This window comes from Akanthomyces muscarius, chromosome 2 (genome assembly GCF_028009165.1).
Source record: "Akanthomyces muscarius strain Ve6 chromosome 2, whole genome shotgun sequence".
Classification (NCBI taxonomy): domain Eukaryota; kingdom Fungi; phylum Ascomycota; class Sordariomycetes; order Hypocreales; family Cordycipitaceae; genus Akanthomyces; species Akanthomyces muscarius.
Window position 1 is genome coordinate 4293881 of NC_079242.1, and position 19397 is coordinate 4313277.

A 19397-nucleotide genomic window follows, 5' to 3' on the forward strand; every position below is an offset into this window, starting at 1 on the left:
GCAAACTTGGCGTTTGGTATTTTCAGATTGCTGACCTTTATTTTTCTCGAAGAGGAAAGGCGGCTTAACTTCATCGTTTTCTGAACCAGACTTGAGAGCAAATACGGTGTGCTGTGGTGCGCCTGCCGTGAGATTGGGTGGAAGGATGCATGTGAATGTCATGTGAATGGCGCGCGTCGCGTAGTACTCAAGCGCGGGCAGTGGCCGAGCCTGATTTGATCAACTGTCGCACAATCCCGCTCTACAAGATGCGGTAATAATTTCCCTCTGGAATTGTAGTTCCTTTTAATCTTACTCTACCCATTGGGTTTTCCTTGCTCCGGTTTTACGCTTGTTTGGAGAATGACGTTCAACTTTAGTGAGTTGGCGGTATTCATTCGTGATATTGCCTTCACTCGGCCAGAGTCAATGACGGACTGGATAGTTGACTCTGGTTACCTTCCGAGCTTCGCCCTCCGCTACGGCGCACGTCAGCAAATCAGAACTCGGTTGAGTGAGATCAATGCGGCTTCCTTTGAGTCTGCTTTGCAGGCGAAGTTAGCATTTCTGGACGAGCTTAGAGCGTGCCCAATTGCTGTCGAGACAGATAAGGCGAATGAGCAACATTACGAGATCCCGACTTTTGGAAAAACTGTCTCGGGCCGCGCATGAAATACTCCTGCAGTTATTACGAGAGTTGTATCTCCACCCTTGGAGACGCTGAAGTCGCAATGCTTGAGCTATATGTCGTAAGAGCGGATATCAAAGACGGTATGAATATCATGGATCTTGGGTAAGGTCATATACCTTTGTCCCATGGAGCGTGTCTAGACGGTTCGAGTCTAGGGAAAAGTTGGCATTCTTCACGCCTGCCAAGCAAGACTGTTGTTGGCTAACGCATACGACACAAAGCTGTGGCTGGGGCTCTGCGGTGCTCTTCCTCGCAGAGCGATTCCCGAGCTCTACAGTTACGGGTTTCTCAAACTCCGAGGCACAAACGCAATTCATTCTGGAGACTGCAGAAAAAAAGGGACTTGCAAATGTCAGCGTCATTATTGGGGATGTTTTTAGCTACGAGTTCGAGATGGAGAGCTATGATCTCGTTATTTCCGTCGAAGTACGTCCGAGCAGACCCCACCATCCCTCTCACTAACTCGTGGCGCTGGTTGTGACAGCTTTTTGAGCACATGAAGAATTACGGACTGCTTATGGAAAAGCTAGCACGCACACTCACGGCGAAGGGGAATCTCTTTGTGCATATCTTTGTCCACCGAACTACGCCATACAACTTCACAGATGGCTGGATGGCCACACACTTCTTCACCGGCGGAACAATGCCCTCTGCAGACCTGTTGCTCTATTTCCAAAAGGATTTGCAGATAAAGAGGCAGTGGTGGATAAACGGCAAGCACTACAGCAAGACTTGCGAGGTACACGTCCACCAAACATAGCACTACTATCACTGACTCACTCGTGTTACCAGGATTGGCTGCTGTCGATGACAAAAAAACAGGGAAGAAATATGGCCGTGTCTTGTGCAGACATATGGAGCAGATGCCCAGGCGTGGTTCAACCGTTGGCAACTATATTTTATGGCGTCATCGGAGATGTTTAGGCAAGCGGAGGGCAGCACCTGGGGAATATGCCATTATTTGTTTGAAAAGTCACCCGAAAAGTGAGCATATCTTTGGCATAGTCGCGAATTCCCACACCAAAATTTCCTTTTTGCGCTTTTGTATTCTGTCGTTTGTTCGATTTTTATTACAATAGGCTATGCTTTGGATACATAGGCGTCGCCTCGTCGAGTTCCTTCGCATCGCTTAGTGATCCCAGGGGTGCTTCCAGCCCATCAAAACCGGACCTGTGAGAGAATGGGTTAGCTGCTCTGCGTCGAGTATCAAAATTCAGGGCCAATGCCGCTGCATCAGCATGGGCAATGGGCTTCGCACCGTCTTTCTTCGCTCTGTACATCAGCTGCAAAGGGGTTTCCGTCAGCAAGAGCTTCTCAATTGGTGTCACGCATGGGTTCATAGTTTCTCTTACCCAAAACCACATGCCAGCCCCAAGAGCTGTGGCAGTTAAGCGGTATATCGGGGCCACATGAGGCACAGGAGGCTTGGGGGGACCCATGGCGAATATTGAACCGTTGTTACGGGAGGGTTCGCGCGGTGCGTCACGTTTGCCTCTACGGCCATGAAGTTAGTTAGGCTAATGGGAGCATCTGGTGAAGCAACTGAGTAGTGCTACATACCTTTTTCGGCTGATTGGAATTGAAACCGGGCAATTGACCTCTCGCTGCCGTGGTGGAAGTTGAAGTCGTGATGGCACGCTCCAGCCCGTCGAAATTGGCGACGCTTGCGATGACTAAGCCGGGTTTACTGTGCCGTCTCAAGAAAAGTGGGCGACGAATGCTGAGGCAGAGAGCACATGAAACGGGGACGGCGGAACGTATTGCGTACCTACTAACTATGTCACATAATAAAATGTTGCTGGTGTCCCTTTATGAGTCGAGGCCCTGAAAGTAATAAATAAGTCCAATAACTCTTAATTACACCCGTGGTTACTGCCATCAGCGACTGATTGGTGGGCCAATGCTCGTGGTCTCTTTGTACCTACCTTAGGTACATTAGAGCCTAGCTGGTTGGTGCATGGCAGCCGGCCGTCAATGGTTTGGTCGCTCCCTCAGCGCCCGCCTTGCCGTCCTTCTGACACGGTGGCTCTCACATGTGTGGCCACGCCACTGGCCTCCCACCCCAGAACCCTGACTTTGATCTGTAGTTATACAATAAATACTGGTACAATAACACGGCAAGCACCTTCTAGTATATATCACCATCGGGCAACTCTCTTCTTCCGCGCCTCTTGACCTTGACAATTTTTGTCCGTCACGTCTTGTGCTGCCGTCAGAGATCTCGAGGGATGAGACCATGTCCGGCACAAAGGCCACAGCTATGATGAGCAGTCGCTCTCCTACAATCAAACGAATCTGTACGTTCCTCAATAAGGGCCGGCGTCTCTTTTTTTCTTATTTACGCTGCATCACTCTCGCACTCACACTCCATTCTACTGTACCTCTCATTACTCGCGTTCTGTTCCACGACTGCCTGCGCCTTTCTATCCGCTATTGCTCCGTTATTAATATGGCCCGGTTTAGTACGCGAGGCAGCCGAGATCTCCAATTCGCCATCGCGGGATTACGCAGCACACCCACTAGAAACGGACCTATTCGAATGGCATTTCACCCTGCGTGGACCGCCTAACTCTGTATACAGCGAGGGTCTCTATCATGGCCGTATTGTCCTGCCTCCAACGTATCCCCTCCGCCCTCCCATGTTCCGCTTCGCCACGCCAAATGGGCGATTTGAGGCCAACCGCGAAATTTGCCTCAGTATCAGTGGCCACCACGAAGAGACTTGGCAACCAGCATGGGGGGTTCGCACAGCATTAGTAGCGTGAGTACAGGAACCGGCCTCCCATTTTGAACGTCAGTTGTTGCGAAATGTGTACTGATGCCTCATCACGATCAAGTCTACGTAGCTTCATGGAAACTGAAGCGCGTGGTCAGCTGGGAGGCTTAGAGACTACCGATGAGGTGCGCCAGCGGCTAGCAAAGGACTCTGGGGCATGGACTTGCGCCGTTTGCGCAAAATCCAACGCAGAAATTATCAGGGACTGCGAAGAACGTTGCCAGGGCCCTGACAGCAGTTCCTCGGACGTCTCAGTCCCACAGGAGCTCAATATGGTCTGGAAAGATGAGATGAAGCCCGAGGAACCAAAGGAAGACGAAAAGGCAACTCAAGATACCTTGGAAGACTCCGAACTCGCTGAAGGATTTGTTCAAACGTCCCCGCAGGCTTCTGCACCTATGAGTGAACCAGTTGGTGCCACGCCACCGCAGCCTCGTCAGATAGCAAGCCTCGAGGCCCCGCAGAACGCAACGCCAGCTCAACAGCGGGTAGTACAACCTACAGCGGCTCATCACCAGACTACGGACGAGGGAACTCCGCTTTGGATAGATAGGGCCATTGTCGTTCTTGTCGTTCTACTAATTGCGCTACTTATCAAAGTATTGTGTGGATTATAATATCAGCCCGTCAGTAGGTGTCAAGGCGTTCTGGGCGGGGTGGGAAGGTTTATTGTTGCATCGCTGTTTGTTCATTTTCTCTCTATCCTCTCATCAATCCATGCGTAGTAGCTTCGGAATTCTCAGCGCGTGGATAGTCTCTTATTTGAAGCGCAAGTATAAAACTAGCAGAATTCTATCATAGTCGTTGCGTAACGTAACTCGGTTGTACCACACGACTAAATGTCTGCAAATTTCTGCTCTTCATCGCGATAGCGCTGGCAGTGTACCACGCGCTCAATTCCACAGACGCTGGGCAACCAGCCACCACCATTCTCCAAGTGTTATATTTGAACGATGTGTCGCTCTAGCGAAAACTCCAGTCTCAAGGCCCCAAGAAACAATGAGTTGCGCTTCGAAAACGTCCAGTATTGGCGCGATGGCATCACACATGCCTTTGACGGACATGACGCCTCTCGTATTGAACGCGAAGCAGACGGCACCCAGAATATCTGCCCACCTCTGCTCATCAAGCTTGCCAAAGAAGTCAACCCACTGTGGGATCTCTCTAGTTCGGCCCTCCCTCGGCGGACCAACCCGTTGAGCGACTTGAAGTATATCGATATCCTCGTTGAATAAATATGATTGGGTAGACTGAATATCCAAGTCCATGTGGTAATACGACTTCGGATATTTGCGACTTTCATAGTTGCCCGGTTCAAAGCCAAATGGTATGTTGGGGACGGTTGCTGCTGTTATTCTTATTCGTTCGTTGGCTATAAGATTGGTTAGTGCCATCATCGCCCCGTCGGACAACGTATAAGGCACTCTCATAGTCCTACTAGTTTGGAAAGCTTTGTCGAGGTCATTTTTGAAAGCAACTGCGTCAAGATACTTTTGTCTGTGTGCAACCTTTGCGAGAACAGAAGTATAGCCTTCATGTAACTTGTATGGCCGTCCGCCAAACGGTGCCCGCTTGCTCTTGCAAATCACTCTCTCTCTAGTCAGCTGCTCAATGGCTGTCTTCAGAACCAGATTGTTTCGCTGCGACGTATCTTGTGAGAGCATAGAAAATCTCTCCTTGACATCTTGAGGGGTGTATTCAGTTTCGCTGGTACAGCAAAGTGAACGGATCCAGGATCGAGCAATATCAACGGTGCCAAGTGTCGGCTGTACTTTAGACTGCTGCGTGACTTCCGCGATAGTCAGTGACCCAGGCTGAAGGGTAGCGGCCTCAAAACGGGAGTATACTGAGGATTGCGGGTGGAAGAACTTCTCCTTCCAATCTTCGCTGTTGTTGGCATCGTCGTCGAGTTTGAACTCTTGATGAAACTTTTCTCTTAAGCGGGGAAGATGCAGCTGCTCCTGATTGGGGTGCCTCATAGCCCACCGAATAAGGCCTTCCCAATCATAATCCAGTGGTCGCTCGTAATCTGGGATGGCTATCTCATCGGCTTGGATTGCGGCGATTAAACTTTCTTGGAAGTCTTGCGTCGCCTTCGAGAGGAAAGATGCTTTTTCTTTGCGAATTCTGGCCCAAAAACGTCGCAGAGATGGTAGTCCGACTGTCGGAAATAAGCGAGCCAACAAACCCCAATCGATGACCTTGTCTACCCCGCCAAGTAAACTGCGAATGACCACAAACGCTGCCACGAGCTCATTGCTGTCGGCACCCGTCTGCTGATCTGCGATCGCCCTCTTCTCATCCATATCAAGCGGAAGCGAAGTCAAGTTTCGCGAAGTCAGCGCCACACGTTTTATCGGCGTTGATGCCGACTGATAAGTGGCAGTGGAGTTCGGCACGGAGGGTATTCGTACAGCAATCGATGGCGACTCAGGTTTCTCATCCTCCGACACGAAATCAAGGCTCGATTCATCTTCATCTTCTTTTATAATAGCTCTGGACGCTGAGCTGTGTCGCTTTTCCAGCCTGTGCCATTGTACCCGAGGCATTTGAAGATGTTTCCCTAAATCACCACCGTGGAAATTGACGAAAACGCTGCGGGCCTGGGCAGGTAGATGAACGATATCCTCATTCTCCATCTCTATGTTTAGAAATACTTTGAGTTTTTCAACAAAATAATCGAACTGTGAGCGATCGGCGTGGGGTCCCATAGAGACTTGAGATGGCAAATGATGATGTGATGCCCATGAGTACCATGCAGACCCTGTGATCCATCCTTCTCGTTGCATTGTTCCGGCTAGCTCTTCAAAACATTCCGTCACCCTGGTGCGAGCCCATATAGGTGTCTCAATGCGGTCAATGCTGTGACCATTTTTGGAAGCATCGTCGAACAAAATATCCAAAGTTACCCCGGCACAGGCCGATGGAGGAAGCTGTTCGATGGTGTGTGAGTGTGAGGGGGGGGGAGCGTCAGCCACCGGCCAAAAGTGACGACTCTGTTGCTCATCCACAACAGGGTTTACTTGTTCAGCAATGCGTCTTCGTTTTCCGGGAGATTTTGTAGTCTCATCACAGTCACCAGGCCGCTTCGTCGCTATTTGCGCCGCATATACCGGAGCGCTCAAGATCGCAACACCAGCAGCAAGTGACCTCCTACCCCGTCCACCAATCTTGTTGTCATGTCGGTTCGGTCTCGTCGCATGTATTTCTTTTGCTTCTTCCTTAGGGTTTCCTGTGTCTTCAAATACACAAGTAGGTCCTGGTAATTGGTGTGGGAGAATATTTTCGGGGTAGAGTTGCCGGATGGCTTCGACAAGTGTTCTCGTTTCTGGGGCGAATGCCATCACAGACGGGGTGGTGATGATTTGGCATTTTCCTATTCTGCCATCGGGAGCCTTGAACGCGTGCCATTGATCGACAATTTTCCTCTCTCTGATCATTTGCAGCATCACAGACCTGATCCTTGGCCCGCTGGGGGTGTCTTCCTCGTGGTGGTGTGATTGCCATTTTTCACAGACCAAAATCTCGAGTGACTTCCCAGCCGGAAGGGCTCCGCTGTACTGGCATAACAACTCAGTCATGATGTTCATTAATTTATGGCGAACTGTGATTTTCATTCGCGGCCTCTCGGGAGTGTCTTTGACGCTATCAGCAGTGGCAGCAAAGTCTTGTAGCGTCAAGGCGAGACCGGCAGCATGTGCCTCGGGAACTTCAGATATGGCCTTTTGCGGTTCTGATAAGTTCATTGAAGCTTCCGAGTCTTCCAACATTCCAGTTACATGAAGCTGCACGGCAGCTTGCCGTGCATAGGGTTTTGCAAAAGGATCGACTTGCCGCGGTGGAAGTGCTGAGATGGCCGTCAGGAGCTCTGCTTGGCCAGATAGAATAGACATGTCTGCGTTGACTGTTAGAGTCTCGGACGCCCGATGGAGCTCTTTCCGGGTGGATGGGGTAGCAAGACGCGGGAGCCCCCTTCCTCTACTATCTGTAGGAGATCTGCTGGTAGGCTCAAGGCATACGCTGCTATTGCCGGCTGACAGATGGCTTGTGTAGTCAGTATTGGCCTTTGCAGCACGTCCCCTTGCCTGTAGTACTTGTCGGCCGATGGTCGCAGAGTGGGGTTTCTTCTTGGCGGCGGGCATGATCTGAGGCTTGAATGAAGGGTTGCAAGGGGTTTGTGACTTTTCAAGGTGGTACTTCAAGCCCACATCATTTTTCCAAGTACCAGAACAATTTTCGCATCTGAACTGATGATTGCTGGGAGCTTTTCGACCGGTTTGTCCGTCATCGCGGATCCTCGGACGACCACGACCACGCACTGCTGGTTCCGGTATCTGGTCACCTGGCCTTTCATCTAAGATCTCCACTTCAACAGTGTCTCCATGAGGCTCTCTTTCGACCGCCTGATCGCTCGGTGCGGTGTCTCTTTCTTCCTTCATGACCACCGATCGGGCGGCAGCCTCACGAACTCCTCCTATTGCTGTGTTTCGCACCGCCGTGGATTCGCGAGGAAGCACGTCGTGGGAGCCGTTTCGTAGTTCCGGCCTGATCTTCTTTGGGCGGCCTCTTCTTTTCTGCTGGGAAAGGCCTCGTTGGCACAGGTCCGATAGTGTTGGTGGTAGGGTGGACGGTAGTCTTGATGCTTGAGCGGTGTGAACGTTCCCAAGGGCCAGAGATGTGAAGCCGTATAGCTCAGAAGATCTGCTGCTATCTTGTTTGCGCTTCGGCTTTGACTGGTGGGTTTTCTGAGGAGCATCGTGCTGCTGTGTTCCCAGATTCACCATAGAGTACCAATACAATGAAGAAGACTTGCCAGGCCGACCGCGCTCACTTTTGACAGCGAGATGCCTCACGTTGCTTGGTTGTATGTTGTCCGTCGATATCGCAGCTGTCAGGCCAGCCAGATAGCGAGTGAAGCTGGATCCAATCGTTATCGCGCACAGTTGTGGATTCGTTAAACCATCAGACCCTGCTTCTTCGATACAAAGAGCAACAAGAGAAGTTATCGGAGTGTAAATAGACCACAACGGGCATTGCGATTCTCCAAACCCTTGAACACCCCTCAAGGCATTAGTCGTGATGATTTCATCTTCGCCATTCTCTTGTGTAGAGAGCCTGGAATATTTTGTTGTCCGTTTACCGGTGGCCAAGAAAATGGACCAGTCCCTCGCATTCATGTCTCTGTTGAAGCGAATGCAGTCTTTAAAGATGCGATTGTTGAGCTTTGCGGCGACATATCGAATAGTTCCCCGGGAATTGAGAAATCTGCATATTTTAGAAACGACTTTCATCTGCCAAGTCATTCCCAAAACTCCAAGCTTTGACTTCAAATCTTGAAGGCGCATGACGTTCCACTCTTTGCAGATTGCCATGACAGTAGTCGCAAGTACTTTGTAGTCGATGGAGTCACCCGTCCATCTCGTGTGCCACGGAACAGGCTCCAAGCTATCGACTAAGCATTGCCTTGAGAGAGTGATGTTTGTCTCTGTTTCGTTTCTTTCCTTCGTCTCGTCTGGTGTGGACGGCGCGAGGAACTTGAGCCAGAGCTTGCTTGTCTTCGTACCGCGAACCAGAGTAGTCCGCTTCGTTATGTAGCCCTTCTCTACCAAACAGCTTGTCCGCTTTGGTACTGAGCGCTTGTCTTGGCCGACTAGCCTACCCAAATCACCTTGCAGAATCCCTTTGCCCGTGGTGGAGGCGATGCCTTGTAGAAGGATCCATTCGGATCGAGGAATGCGTTTGTGATCGACACCATGCCCAGTTAGCGATTCCCACATAGTATTTTCCGATACATATATGCGCACGGCTTCTTTCTCCTGTGTAATTGTCTCTGAGGGTGGCGCGGGTGCTGAGGCCTCCACGACGGGCGATTTTGTACCCAGGGAAAGTATCTGGGTTAAGGGATAAGCATTGTATTTCCGGTCATATCCAACGGAGATATCTTTCCTCTCTGCGACCCAGGTCCAGATAACTGCAGTGGTGCGATAGGCATCCGACTGTGGATTTTCCAGGATATGGACGATTTCAGTTTGCGACGGCTCGCGCTCGCTAATCGAAAGCAAGACGAGAATCGATGCGAGAAGTTCCGATACAGGACAACCTGATGGCACCGTTAGAAGTTGGAGCATATGGTTACATCACTGATCTCCTTGGCGAAGCCTTTCTTGCTTGAGCGCCCATGGCAAATCGATCACAAGGAAGATGTGTAGCGTACCTTGTTCACCAGCGCAAGATGAAAGAAGCACTATGCGCTCCAGTAATCCTTCAAGATTCGTCACCATGGCTTAGAATGCAAATTAATCAATGGGTCATGGTGTAAGTGAATAAAAATTTCATCTCCATCGTTTGTCCACAGGAGTTGAACTCGCAACCAGAGCGCGAAGGATCGCGCTCACGCTAGATTTTTCTTCCCACTGCGAAAATGTGGGGCGGGTGCCGACCACGATCTTGCGGGAGGAGTCTGGAGAGTGACACACTTTAAAAACAGACACATTATGCTCGGGAGCTCTTCGACGGTACGTCATTAGATTCATCGTGCCAGCTTTGGCCTACGAGACGTGTATTATGTCTGCCTTCCCTTGCCTTTGAGCCTCCATTTTGCGTTGCTCATGCTCTCGAATTCGTCGATATGCCTCCACCACGTCTTTTCTCTCCTCCTCGAGTTGTTCGCGCCGCCTCAGACTGCCAGCAGCTTTTGGCGTACTTCCAACATTAACTGTTGCTGTTCCTACAACCTTAAGAAGCCTAGACTGCTTTTTGTGTAACTCTGGGGGAGCCTCTACCACATCATTCAAGCTATGTTTCACCTCTCCCCTCTTCTTCTTCAAGTCTGCCCAAGGATCGTCATCCGAGGCATCTTTGCCACGCTTCCCCTTCTTCTTCTTTTTAGTGCCGTCCTCATCGTCCAAAAAAGATGTCGGCAGGATGCCTGCTCCGTCATTTTCAAGTTCACGCTCAACCGCCAGTTCTTTATCTTCCTCCCTCTGGTCTTGGATCTTTTGCTCTTCTTCTCGCCACTGGTCGTATAATTTGTGCATTTTGCGCTCTTTTCGGGTTCTCTTGACCTTGATGCCCTCTAAGTCTTTGCCTCCCTTGATGCCCGACTTTGTCGATACGCCTGCCAACGGCATTGCAGCATCTACACGTGCCGCAAACGCTCTCAGGTCTTCGCCGGGCTTGATTTGAAGCGGTTCGCTTCGCTGGCTCGGTTCTATTGTCGTAGACTGTTTTTTATTACCATTGTCAAGACCAGGGTGGGACTTTTTCCCGGACGAGAATGCCATCAGTCGCTTGAAGGCACGAGGCGCATCGTCGTCAGTTTTTGCCTGGCGGCGCTTCTTTGCTTGCCTGGACGTGCCATTCGATACAACTGATTTCTTAGAATTGACGGGAAGTGGCATTGCTCGTTGCGACGGCGGTAAGTTGAAGCTGCACCCATCATTAGTCCCAGAGCGTTGGTAACAGAAGTATGCGCAGAAACATACTCAGCATCGTCGCCTCTCTTCCGCTTGTGCTTATGCGGCATGCTGTAATTGAAAGGTGCTGTGTCCCACAATGTATGGGAGCAGTTCACACTCTATTGCAGACTCGTAATGCGACGATCGTAGGTTTTGCCGGTCAAAAAGGAGATATGCGATGAATCGTGGGAAAAAAAGTCGGTTTGCAAGACCCGATACCAGCGAATTTTTATGGGTCTTGGCGGGGCTGCCACTAGCCAATAACCGGAAAGTTCGCGATTGGGGTTTCCGCAAGACACAATACAAATTTGAAAACATGCGAGTCGGTTTTTAAGTAAAATGGGATTGTCTCTTGTAAGATCGAAGAGAGTCCTACGAGCCGAGAGCGTAGTAGAGCCAAGTTAGTATTGTGCGCCATAGCCACCGACGCCTTTGTTTGCACTGCCGCCCCACAGCTACCAGAGAACAATAGTAAGAGATAAAGCGTATGGTATATCTCCTTCCTAGCGCGACTTTAGTTAAATGAACGGCTGTTCTTCACTCTTCCCCTCTTTGAATATGTTTCTTGTTGTCTTCCACTCAGCCAATCGAGTGCCCCTAAGTACTCCTTTACCCATCTGATATAGAACGCCACTACTCCCGCTGGAGACCCGATTCAAGAACAATACTAAGGTCAGCACAGAGCTCAATCTGAGCTGCAAGGAACAATGCGACATTATAGCTTTGACATTTGCCTTTCGTGTGAACGTAGATATGCTCTCATAAGACATAAGGTCCCCTGCCTGTTCCTGGCGTCTACACTTTCTTCTTCGCCGTGCGTGCCAAAATCAACCAACCATAACGCAATCATACTATATCATACCATACTATACCGCAAATTCAAGGCACAGAAACTTCGACATGCCTATGATTCATTACACAAGAACGAATCGCAGAGGTCAGAAAAAGAACGGCACTGGTTCTCTGCCTCGTGAGCTTCAGCCCAGACACTTCATGACGGACCATATCCAAGCAGACGAAAGCAACACCTTCGCAAAGCCAGCAGCCGTGAGCTCGAATGCGACTGAGAAGTTCTCCAGCTACCAAGCGTGTATCATAATGTAAAATCTTGGCTCTTCACCAAAATTTTGTGCTTCGCTTCTTCGAACTCGACCAGTACCCCAAAATCACACATTCGTTTACGCCGCTCCAGTTCTCAAATTACCTTTTACTCGCCAATTTCAGCTGATTATTCCAATATCGATCGGCTTCGGACTTAATTACAATTATGTGCCGTTAGAAGCTATTTTTTTTTTCCAATACCAAACGTCGACAACATTTTCAGTGGCGACTTACAGCTGGTCTGAAGTGCTGCGAGACGACAATGTGGGGACTTCTTGGATCATGTATAAACCTCCTTTCTTCTACAGCTTGAGATAATGGCTCTAATTTTAATTCAGACAAACTCGCGCTGGTTCTTCCGCGAAGCAAATTCTCTTAATTCCCCAAATACTCTGTAGGGACATTTCTTTCTTTCTCTTTCGTAGATGGGAAATAAGTCACAGGCGAGCAAGCGTTGGCGTTACCAGGAGAGAGGACAGCCATGAAGTGGAAGTTGAACGACCTCGTGCAGATCTTTCCGTATTCATCTTCTTGAAATAATGCCTGTTTCTGTCTGTACACTGCAGCTTTCTCAGACAACATACTTCCTATCCGCGTGCCGCCGACCTACTGGTAGCAGTCACTAGTGGGGCAAATCCATGTTAGCGGTGTGCAGCCCAGCGGCAGAATTTTGAGATTTTCTTGGCTGGACTTTTTTTTTGGGCGGGTTGCTGCCGACTCTCCAAAAGCGCAGGGCAGAGTTGCAACTCCGGATTTTTTTTATCAACACCCTTGAACCAAGATCTGACTGTCTTGTGAGCACTAACTGGTTGTTGAAATGGAACCCCAAAAGGCCAAGCTGCGAAAGCAGTCCAAAGTCTCTCGCAATGCTGCTACGAAGGTCTCGTCGCATGCTGGCGATTCTTCCGACGAAAACGAAAATGGCGCTCTCAAGGTCGCACTGCTCCATCTACAACTTCAGATACTTGATCCCAAGCGCTAACTTATACCTTATAGTTTGACATTGACGGCATTGACGACAGTGATACGTCTGAATCGTCTATTGAGTTGGAGAAACGCCTTCCCAAAAGCCGTAGATCCGCCGAATCGAAGAACACGCCTTCTGCAGATGATGATGACGACGACGACGATGACGACGATGACGAAGACATTCCCGTCTCAGACCTCGAAGATCTAAACGAAGAAGATCGCGAGGACCTTATTCCGCACACGCGGTTAACTATAAACAATACGTCAGCCCTGCTTGCATCTCTCGACCGCATATCCATTCCTACAGGCAATGATGTGCCTTTCGCGACGCATCAGATCATCGTCTCATCCGCTACGACGGCCGAGTCCATTCCTGATGTATCAGACGACCTTCAGCGAGAGCTTGCTTTCTACACCCAGTGCCTCGAAGCAGCCCGACAGGGTAGAAGCAAACTTCTAACCGAAGGTGTACCCTTTTCTCGGCCAAAGGACTATTTCGCCGAAATGGTTAAGGAAGATGCGCACATGGAAAAGGTCAAAGCCAAGCTGGTTGAAGAAGCCTCTGCAAAGAAAGCCTCTGCCGAAGCGCGTAAGCAGCGCGACCTGAAGAAGTTCGGCAAACAAGTCCAGGTTGCAAAACTGCAAGAGCGACAAAAGGCCAAGCGTGAAACGCTAGAGAAGATCAAAACGCTGAAGAGAAGTATGGATACATGCAGTATCGTGTAAATTAATCAATGTGCTAACACGAATGTTCCAGAGCGTCAAGACTCCGGCGGGGACATGGGCACTAAGGAAGGTGATTTGTTTGACGTGGCAGTCGACGACGAGATCTCCAAGCACTCGCAGCGCTCTACTGCGGGCCGGTCATCGTCGAGCACAAACTCGAAGCGCCAAAAGAAGAACGATAAATTTGGTTTTGGTGGTAAGAAGAAGCATGTCAAATCCGGCGACGCGATGAGCTCGGGCGATTTGAGTGGCTTCAACGCCAAGAAGATGAAGGCTGGTGGCGCCAAGTTTAAAAAGTCGAGCCGCCCTGGCAAGAGCAGGAGAAAGGCCATGACAAGCAAATAAAAGTCGGCAGCGCAAGCTTGCATGGTTTGGGCATCGATCTTATGCGACCTTGTATTAGTGTACAAACTGAATCACTCGATTGATCTATCTGATGCTTCCGATGTTAGGTTGACACAGTACCTTCACTTGTGGAGAAGTAGGTGCATAAGTTTTTAGATTGGAACATGATTCATCCAAATTCATCTATGAAAACAAAAGGATATATAAAGTGAGGGTGGATAGAGAGGTAAGCGCCACACTGATACAGAAATTCAGTGATAAATAAGTGACAGTCATCCTCGCCGGCTGCCACCGTATCACCACAGCAGTGCGAACAGATGAGTCTGGGCTTTTCTCCGCACCAGTCTTCCCCAACGCAGAATGTCGCTAAAATGTTATTGGTAACCCAAAAGAAAAACGCAAGGTGATGCAATTGCCCAACCTTAAGTAAGGATTTCCCGAAATATATTTGCCTTGCTGCTTCTCAGGCCTCAAATTTCATGTATAGCCAAACCCTTTGGCCGGAACGAGTAAGTATGCTGGTTGAGTGGTGCGGTTGGCCATCATCGAAAAGATGGCAAGCAGTAACGTCGTATACAGTCGGAGACGGAAGACATGAAAGCTGTAAGCCGAAGTCGTGACCGTCCAAATGCGCCTGAAAAATCCCATGGTATCGAAAAGAGAATGCAGAGTTTCAAACAGCGTTACCATGCGATGCAAATGCGGTAGCTCCTGCAAAACTGTGACTGTGACGTCGCAGCATTCGGAGAACCAAATATCATATTAAATATCGCCCATGACAGTGCTGCAACTGATTATTGGGAAGCTGCGACACACCAGTGGCGGTGGAAAGCCCAGGCGCTCTTTTGGCATTCCTTGCTGCAATATTTCGTCCGACGGCATCGGCGGCATTTCGCAAATTGTCTCGGGAATTCTTCCCAGGTTCCACACTGATAGTATGCGCACTGTCGAATGCCTCCCCGCGTATCGTCTTTGCGGCATAAATTGCGCATGACCACGCCAGCCCAATATTGCATGTCAGTACTGTGATATCTAACAGTGAACTTCTCAACCAATGGGAAGAGATTGAAGTCATTTGGCAGCAGGTATTCTTCGTCGACAGCCACAGAATCGTCAATTTCTTCACCCTCACTTTCGCCATCGAGTGCCGCAAGGTCCTTGCCAATAGCCAGCCTAGGAACTAGGTGGCTGTTTTGGAAATATGAGCGGAGTCCGCAGTATTTTGAAACATAGGCAAGGAGTTGCAGTGACATGAGAACATCTTCCTCCCTCGGCATAACGGCCAGCATTTGCGGATTTGGCACGAAATGGCGATCTAGCAAATATCTTGGCACCGATGACGTTGGCGCATTTGGCTGAGGAGGTGAAACCAGAGAGGGGCGGTTTGGTGACAGCCCGATAGGTGGGACAGGAGCAGGAGCTACCTCACTCCCAATAATGCCATCAATGGGAGAGCGATGAGTGATGTTAAAGGCACCAGTGTCCTGCGTCTCGGAGACAGTTGCACCAGTCAGTTCAAGTGACTCCGTGGCCAGCATGCCTTCGCCATCATCCATGGTGATATCCTGTATTCCAACAGCAGACCGCATATCTCCAGTTCCAGTCATCTCAGCATCTGGCGATTCATCGGATGGCATGCTGTCGTTATTTATATCGTCGACTTCAGCGGTAGAGTTTTGGTGACGAATTGATGGTCTCCGGCGCTGCGGGTTGGTTTCATCAATGTTCGCAGTCGGTAGCACAGTCGGAGAGCGTAGTTGAGGAGGGGGGAGCGGCGTTGTCGGTGAGGTTGGCTGGGACACAAGTTCGGATTGTCCTAGGAGCGCCATAGATGCTAAACGATCAGCGTCTCTCACAGGACGCACCAGGCCATCAATAGCTTCCATCATAGGAATAGCTGGCGCCATGTGTTGGACGGCCTGTCGGGTTGTGATAGCTTGGCCCTCAGTACCTCGAAAGCTGTGGCGATGGCGGGTTGGTGTAACTGCTAACCGATCCGAAGTCACTGATCTTGTCGGGGAAGATGTAGGAGCTGCTTCTGATGCCTGACGCGGGGCAGCAGTAGATGGTCCCGCGTAGCTGGCTGTGACATCAATCGATGGAGGCAGTCCTTGTCTCCGTATTGTCCTGTGTTCATTTTCATTGCGTGATGATCTATTCGCAAAGAGGCCGGAAGCCCTGGACGATACGCGATGGTCGTGGCTTCTGTGTCGGTGATGGTGCTCGTGTATCTGCTTCTGTTTCGCTTCGTCTGCCTTCTCGCGGCATCGATCGATCACCTTGATATAATTATCGAGAATGGTAGCGATGACAGGAACCATGTCGGCCTCGACGACACGCGTGCGAACATTCTCCGTTCCGCGCACACCAATGTTGACAACACATTGAAATGCTAGGTTCCATTTCCACATGCCCATCATATCTTTGCTCCTGCCCTGTTTTAGGATGCAGACGAGCCGTTCGATGCCTCCATCAACGGTCAGTATGTCTCGAATGCGCGCGGATGATGTCGTGAGGTATGCAAGATGATTGAGCGAGTTGATCAGTGGAAGGGTAGAGGTGCAGTCGAGCGCCCGGCGGTCATACAACGCAGTGGTGATGCCCACTGACGCCTTGTTGACGTTCGGGATACTGAAGTTGACTTCTCTCATTTTGGCAGTCTCCTGTGTGAAAAAGGCGCTATCGCCGCAATATTGCCAGAGATAGAATCACGGGGAGCCTGCCTCCGCGGCTTAAGCAACTCGAAGGTGAATGATACCAGTGCCCAGCAGCGACGGGAGTTTCGACCGAGAGCAAGGCGGCGAGGAGTGTCTGTTTAATTCTGTGGCAAATGTATTTTGTGTAGTCGGATTCGGACGGGACACGAGGAGTTTGGCAGGGAAGGTAGGTGTTTCGAGCTGGCGGCGCCGAGCCGTTGCGACGCTGCAGATTTTGCCCGGTAGTATGTAGGCGTGTTTATGGGATGGCTGCGATGGTTCTCGGCGATGAAGACCTGCGCGACGTGAAATGCCAGTGATGGTCGAGTAGGTCGTGTTTCAGGCAAGGCTTTTAGGGCCGCCACGTCGTGTCGTGAGCCAAATGCCTCGAGTGGTGGCAATAGGGCGCGAAAATCTATAGTGTTGCGAGGGCTGACGCGGAAAACACTGTTTGCCAACGACGCTCACCGATGGGGTGGGAGATATGGGTAGTGGCGAGGCGATATGAAGAGGGTCGAAGAGGAGGTTGGCTGACGAAGACTTCATCCCGCGACGTCAGGGAGATCTAGGTAGGTAGGGTAGTGTGAGTGAACGGACCGCTCCGGGCACAGTGGCAGAGTGTCTTAGTACCTACCTAGCGACCAGTACTAACCTTTAGCACAGCGTTGTGGTCAAACAGCCCCTGGGAGCAACTCTACTCCCTTTTAGCGCCTACCTACTGGGTGACCCTGCCACTGGCAGCGGCGTGGCCGAGGTCGTCCACAGTGCGGAGTCTCTGTCTCGCCACTGCCAGCCACAACGCACCAGAAGTATTTGGGTAGGGGAACCCCTTGGTCCAGCCATTAATAATTGATCTCGGCACCTCAACCATGAGCGAGCGCATGGTCCCTACTTTCCCAGATAACGGTGAGTGGCTCGGTAGGTATGTTTGAGGTCTCTATGCTCGCGAATTACGTTTTACACGTAGCGACAAATTGTCAGGCATTGCACGGAGCTGCGGTAGCTGCTGTAACCGCTTCGGTTGCTCGTCCAGAACAGGATTGCCATCAGTCTAAGGGGCCTTTTGTAGCAATGTACTGGTATGCGGCGGCTACTTATGTGTCTACTATTCTACAATGTTGCACCGTGCAAATAGCAGCAGATTGGGTATCTAGCAGACGCTGGCTGCCATCAGAGAGCCCAGTGCGGAGTAAGTAAGATGTGGTCAAGGCTGGTACCAGCAATCATCAGACAACCCCAGCTCGCGTCATCCCCCCCCCCCACACTGTGCATCGGATTGGATCAGCTGTGTAAGGCACAACTGTAACACAACATGAGAAATCCCAAAGTCTCGAGTACCCAGCTGGTCGTCGCGGTGAGTGGGCACACGCAGAGATATTTAGGGAGACTAGTCAATTGAAAGAATGGCTGTATGATGATGGGTTTTAGCTGGCAATCATAACCATTGAATGCAGGGTAGAGGCACCAGCAGTGACGCCTCTACCCAGTTCGCTCCGTAGCTCGTGATATATACTCGCGTGGATGTCCATGCTCACCTCGGCGTGCCGCCCAAAGAAACCCCGGCAACAGATGACCCAGATAATATCACAAAGGCTGGCAATGACTAGTACGCGGGAGAAGAAGAACACACAGAAGGGTATACAACTACACCGACAGGTATAATACATGACAGAGAATCGCTAATCCCCGCTGATCTTGGCATGGCGAAAATATTTCATACCAACCCACGCCACCACAACCCAGACCCAAGCCATAACGCACGTGAGTATAATAAGGGCAGGATAGTAGCCGACTATGGGCAATGTTGGGTCATCTTCCAATTCAGGCGGCGCATAAGGCGTCTTGCCCACATCCCATGCCCAGCTCCAAATGTCAAGACAGGAGCCCATGCCAATGACAAAGACAAGCCACGTCACTGTGAGAACAACCCAGCCCCACCACTCAGTCTCTGCATAATCCCAATCGGTATCCGAGGCAGGTATTGTATTCGTGGAGATGCCACTGTATGACAGGGGAGATTTTGCCGGTTGGAAGGAGTTTGGACGGGGCGAGGACCCTTGTGCACCAAAATATGAATCCGAACCCGAGGAAGACGCCGACAGATTTGCCCTAGGTGCGGTTACATTATGTGAAATATGTAAAACATCGTCTTCGTCGGTTGTTGACGTATCCTGGGTTGCTTGAGCGTCTGCATCGCGCTCTGAGTTGACTAGACTCCCAGCTCCCGCAGGCATCCTTTGTGATGCCTCGGGGCTCGCCAGAGAGTTAATTGCTGCAACATTAAGGCCAAGAGCATCATGGCTACCGAGAGAAGCCGCGTTATCCATGTTGCCGAGCAATGGGGCATATGCCGTGGCTGCCGTATCGATTGCTAGAGGCTTCCCGTCCCGCCGGTCTCGTTGCGCTCCTCTGCCGAGCAGGGCAACCTTCCTAAGGGAGCCGCGCCTCCGCCGCGTTTTCGGCTGCGCTGCAGCAGCAGAATGAGACGAAGTAGGGCCGCGGGAGGGGCTGTCATCATCAATGTGGTTCGGATCCAAGGCTGGCTTCATAAAGGGGAACCTTGACAGCAGTCCCGAGCCAGCGTGTGGCTCTGCTCGATGCGACAGTGACACATAATCTGCCTCTTCATGTGGTGCTAAGGTATCCATAACATGCGA

At 50.6% G+C, this 19397-nt stretch overlaps 9 protein-coding genes across 9 annotated transcripts; 3 read left to right on the forward strand and 6 right to left on the reverse strand.

The window, feature by feature from the left end:
* Positions 1-647: 647 nt before the first annotated feature.
* Positions 648-1594, forward strand: LMH87_004532 (uncharacterized protein; the record flags this gene model as incomplete). The annotated part of the gene is made up of 4 exons (XM_056195766.1): positions 648-772; positions 892-1096; positions 1155-1409; positions 1463-1594. The coding sequence occupies 4 exons, from the start codon at positions 648-650 to the stop codon at positions 1592-1594; spliced, it is 717 nt and encodes a 238-aa protein (XP_056049363.1).
* Positions 1595-1799: 205 nt separating this feature from the next.
* Positions 1800-2549, reverse strand: LMH87_004533 (uncharacterized protein; the record flags this gene model as incomplete). Its single annotated transcript, XM_056195767.1, has 5 exons — positions 1800-1840; positions 1929-1953; positions 2023-2164; positions 2231-2274; positions 2532-2549. The coding sequence occupies 5 exons, from the start codon at positions 2547-2549 to the stop codon at positions 1800-1802; spliced, it is 270 nt and encodes an 89-aa protein (XP_056049364.1).
* Positions 2550-2906: 357 nt separating this feature from the next.
* Positions 2907-4063, forward strand: LMH87_004534 (uncharacterized protein; the record flags this gene model as incomplete). The annotated part of the gene is made up of 3 exons (XM_056195768.1): positions 2907-2967; positions 3134-3431; positions 3508-4063. The coding sequence occupies 3 exons, from the start codon at positions 2907-2909 to the stop codon at positions 4061-4063; spliced, it is 915 nt and encodes a 304-aa protein (XP_056049365.1).
* A 276-nt stretch (positions 4064-4339) lies between these two features.
* Positions 4340-5752, reverse strand: LMH87_004535 (uncharacterized protein; the record flags this gene model as incomplete). Its single annotated transcript, XM_056195769.1, has 2 exons — positions 4340-4818; positions 4885-5752. The coding sequence occupies 2 exons, from the start codon at positions 5750-5752 to the stop codon at positions 4340-4342; spliced, it is 1347 nt and encodes a 448-aa protein (XP_056049366.1).
* Positions 5753-6956: 1204 nt separating this feature from the next.
* LMH87_004536 (uncharacterized protein) lies at positions 6957-9727 on the reverse strand (the record flags this gene model as incomplete). Its single annotated transcript, XM_056195770.1, has 6 exons — positions 6957-7001; positions 7052-7168; positions 7226-7341; positions 7672-9048; positions 9106-9546; positions 9661-9727. 6 exons carry the CDS (start codon positions 9725-9727, stop codon positions 6957-6959), a joined length of 2163 nt encoding a protein of 720 aa, XP_056049367.1.
* A 267-nt stretch (positions 9728-9994) lies between these two features.
* On the reverse strand, positions 9995-10971 carry LMH87_004537 (uncharacterized protein; the record flags this gene model as incomplete). Its single annotated transcript, XM_056195771.1, has 2 exons — positions 9995-10874; positions 10931-10971. The coding sequence occupies 2 exons, from the start codon at positions 10969-10971 to the stop codon at positions 9995-9997; spliced, it is 921 nt and encodes a 306-aa protein (XP_056049368.1).
* A 1850-nt stretch (positions 10972-12821) lies between these two features.
* On the forward strand, positions 12822-14044 carry LMH87_004538 (uncharacterized protein; the record flags this gene model as incomplete). The annotated part of the gene is made up of 3 exons (XM_056195774.1): positions 12822-12938; positions 13001-13673; positions 13731-14044. 3 exons carry the CDS (start codon positions 12822-12824, stop codon positions 14042-14044), a joined length of 1104 nt encoding a protein of 367 aa, XP_056049369.1.
* A 794-nt stretch (positions 14045-14838) lies between these two features.
* On the reverse strand, positions 14839-16695 carry LMH87_004539 (uncharacterized protein; the record flags this gene model as incomplete). The annotated part of the gene is made up of 1 exon (XM_056195775.1): positions 14839-16695. One exon carries the CDS (start codon positions 16693-16695, stop codon positions 14839-14841), a length of 1857 nt encoding a protein of 618 aa, XP_056049370.1.
* Positions 16696-18419: 1724 nt separating this feature from the next.
* On the reverse strand, positions 18420-19289 carry LMH87_004540 (uncharacterized protein; the record flags this gene model as incomplete). The annotated part of the gene is made up of 1 exon (XM_056195776.1): positions 18420-19289. The coding sequence occupies one exon, from the start codon at positions 19287-19289 to the stop codon at positions 18420-18422; it is 870 nt and encodes a 289-aa protein (XP_056049371.1).
* Between the last annotated feature and the right edge of the window lie 108 nt (positions 19290-19397).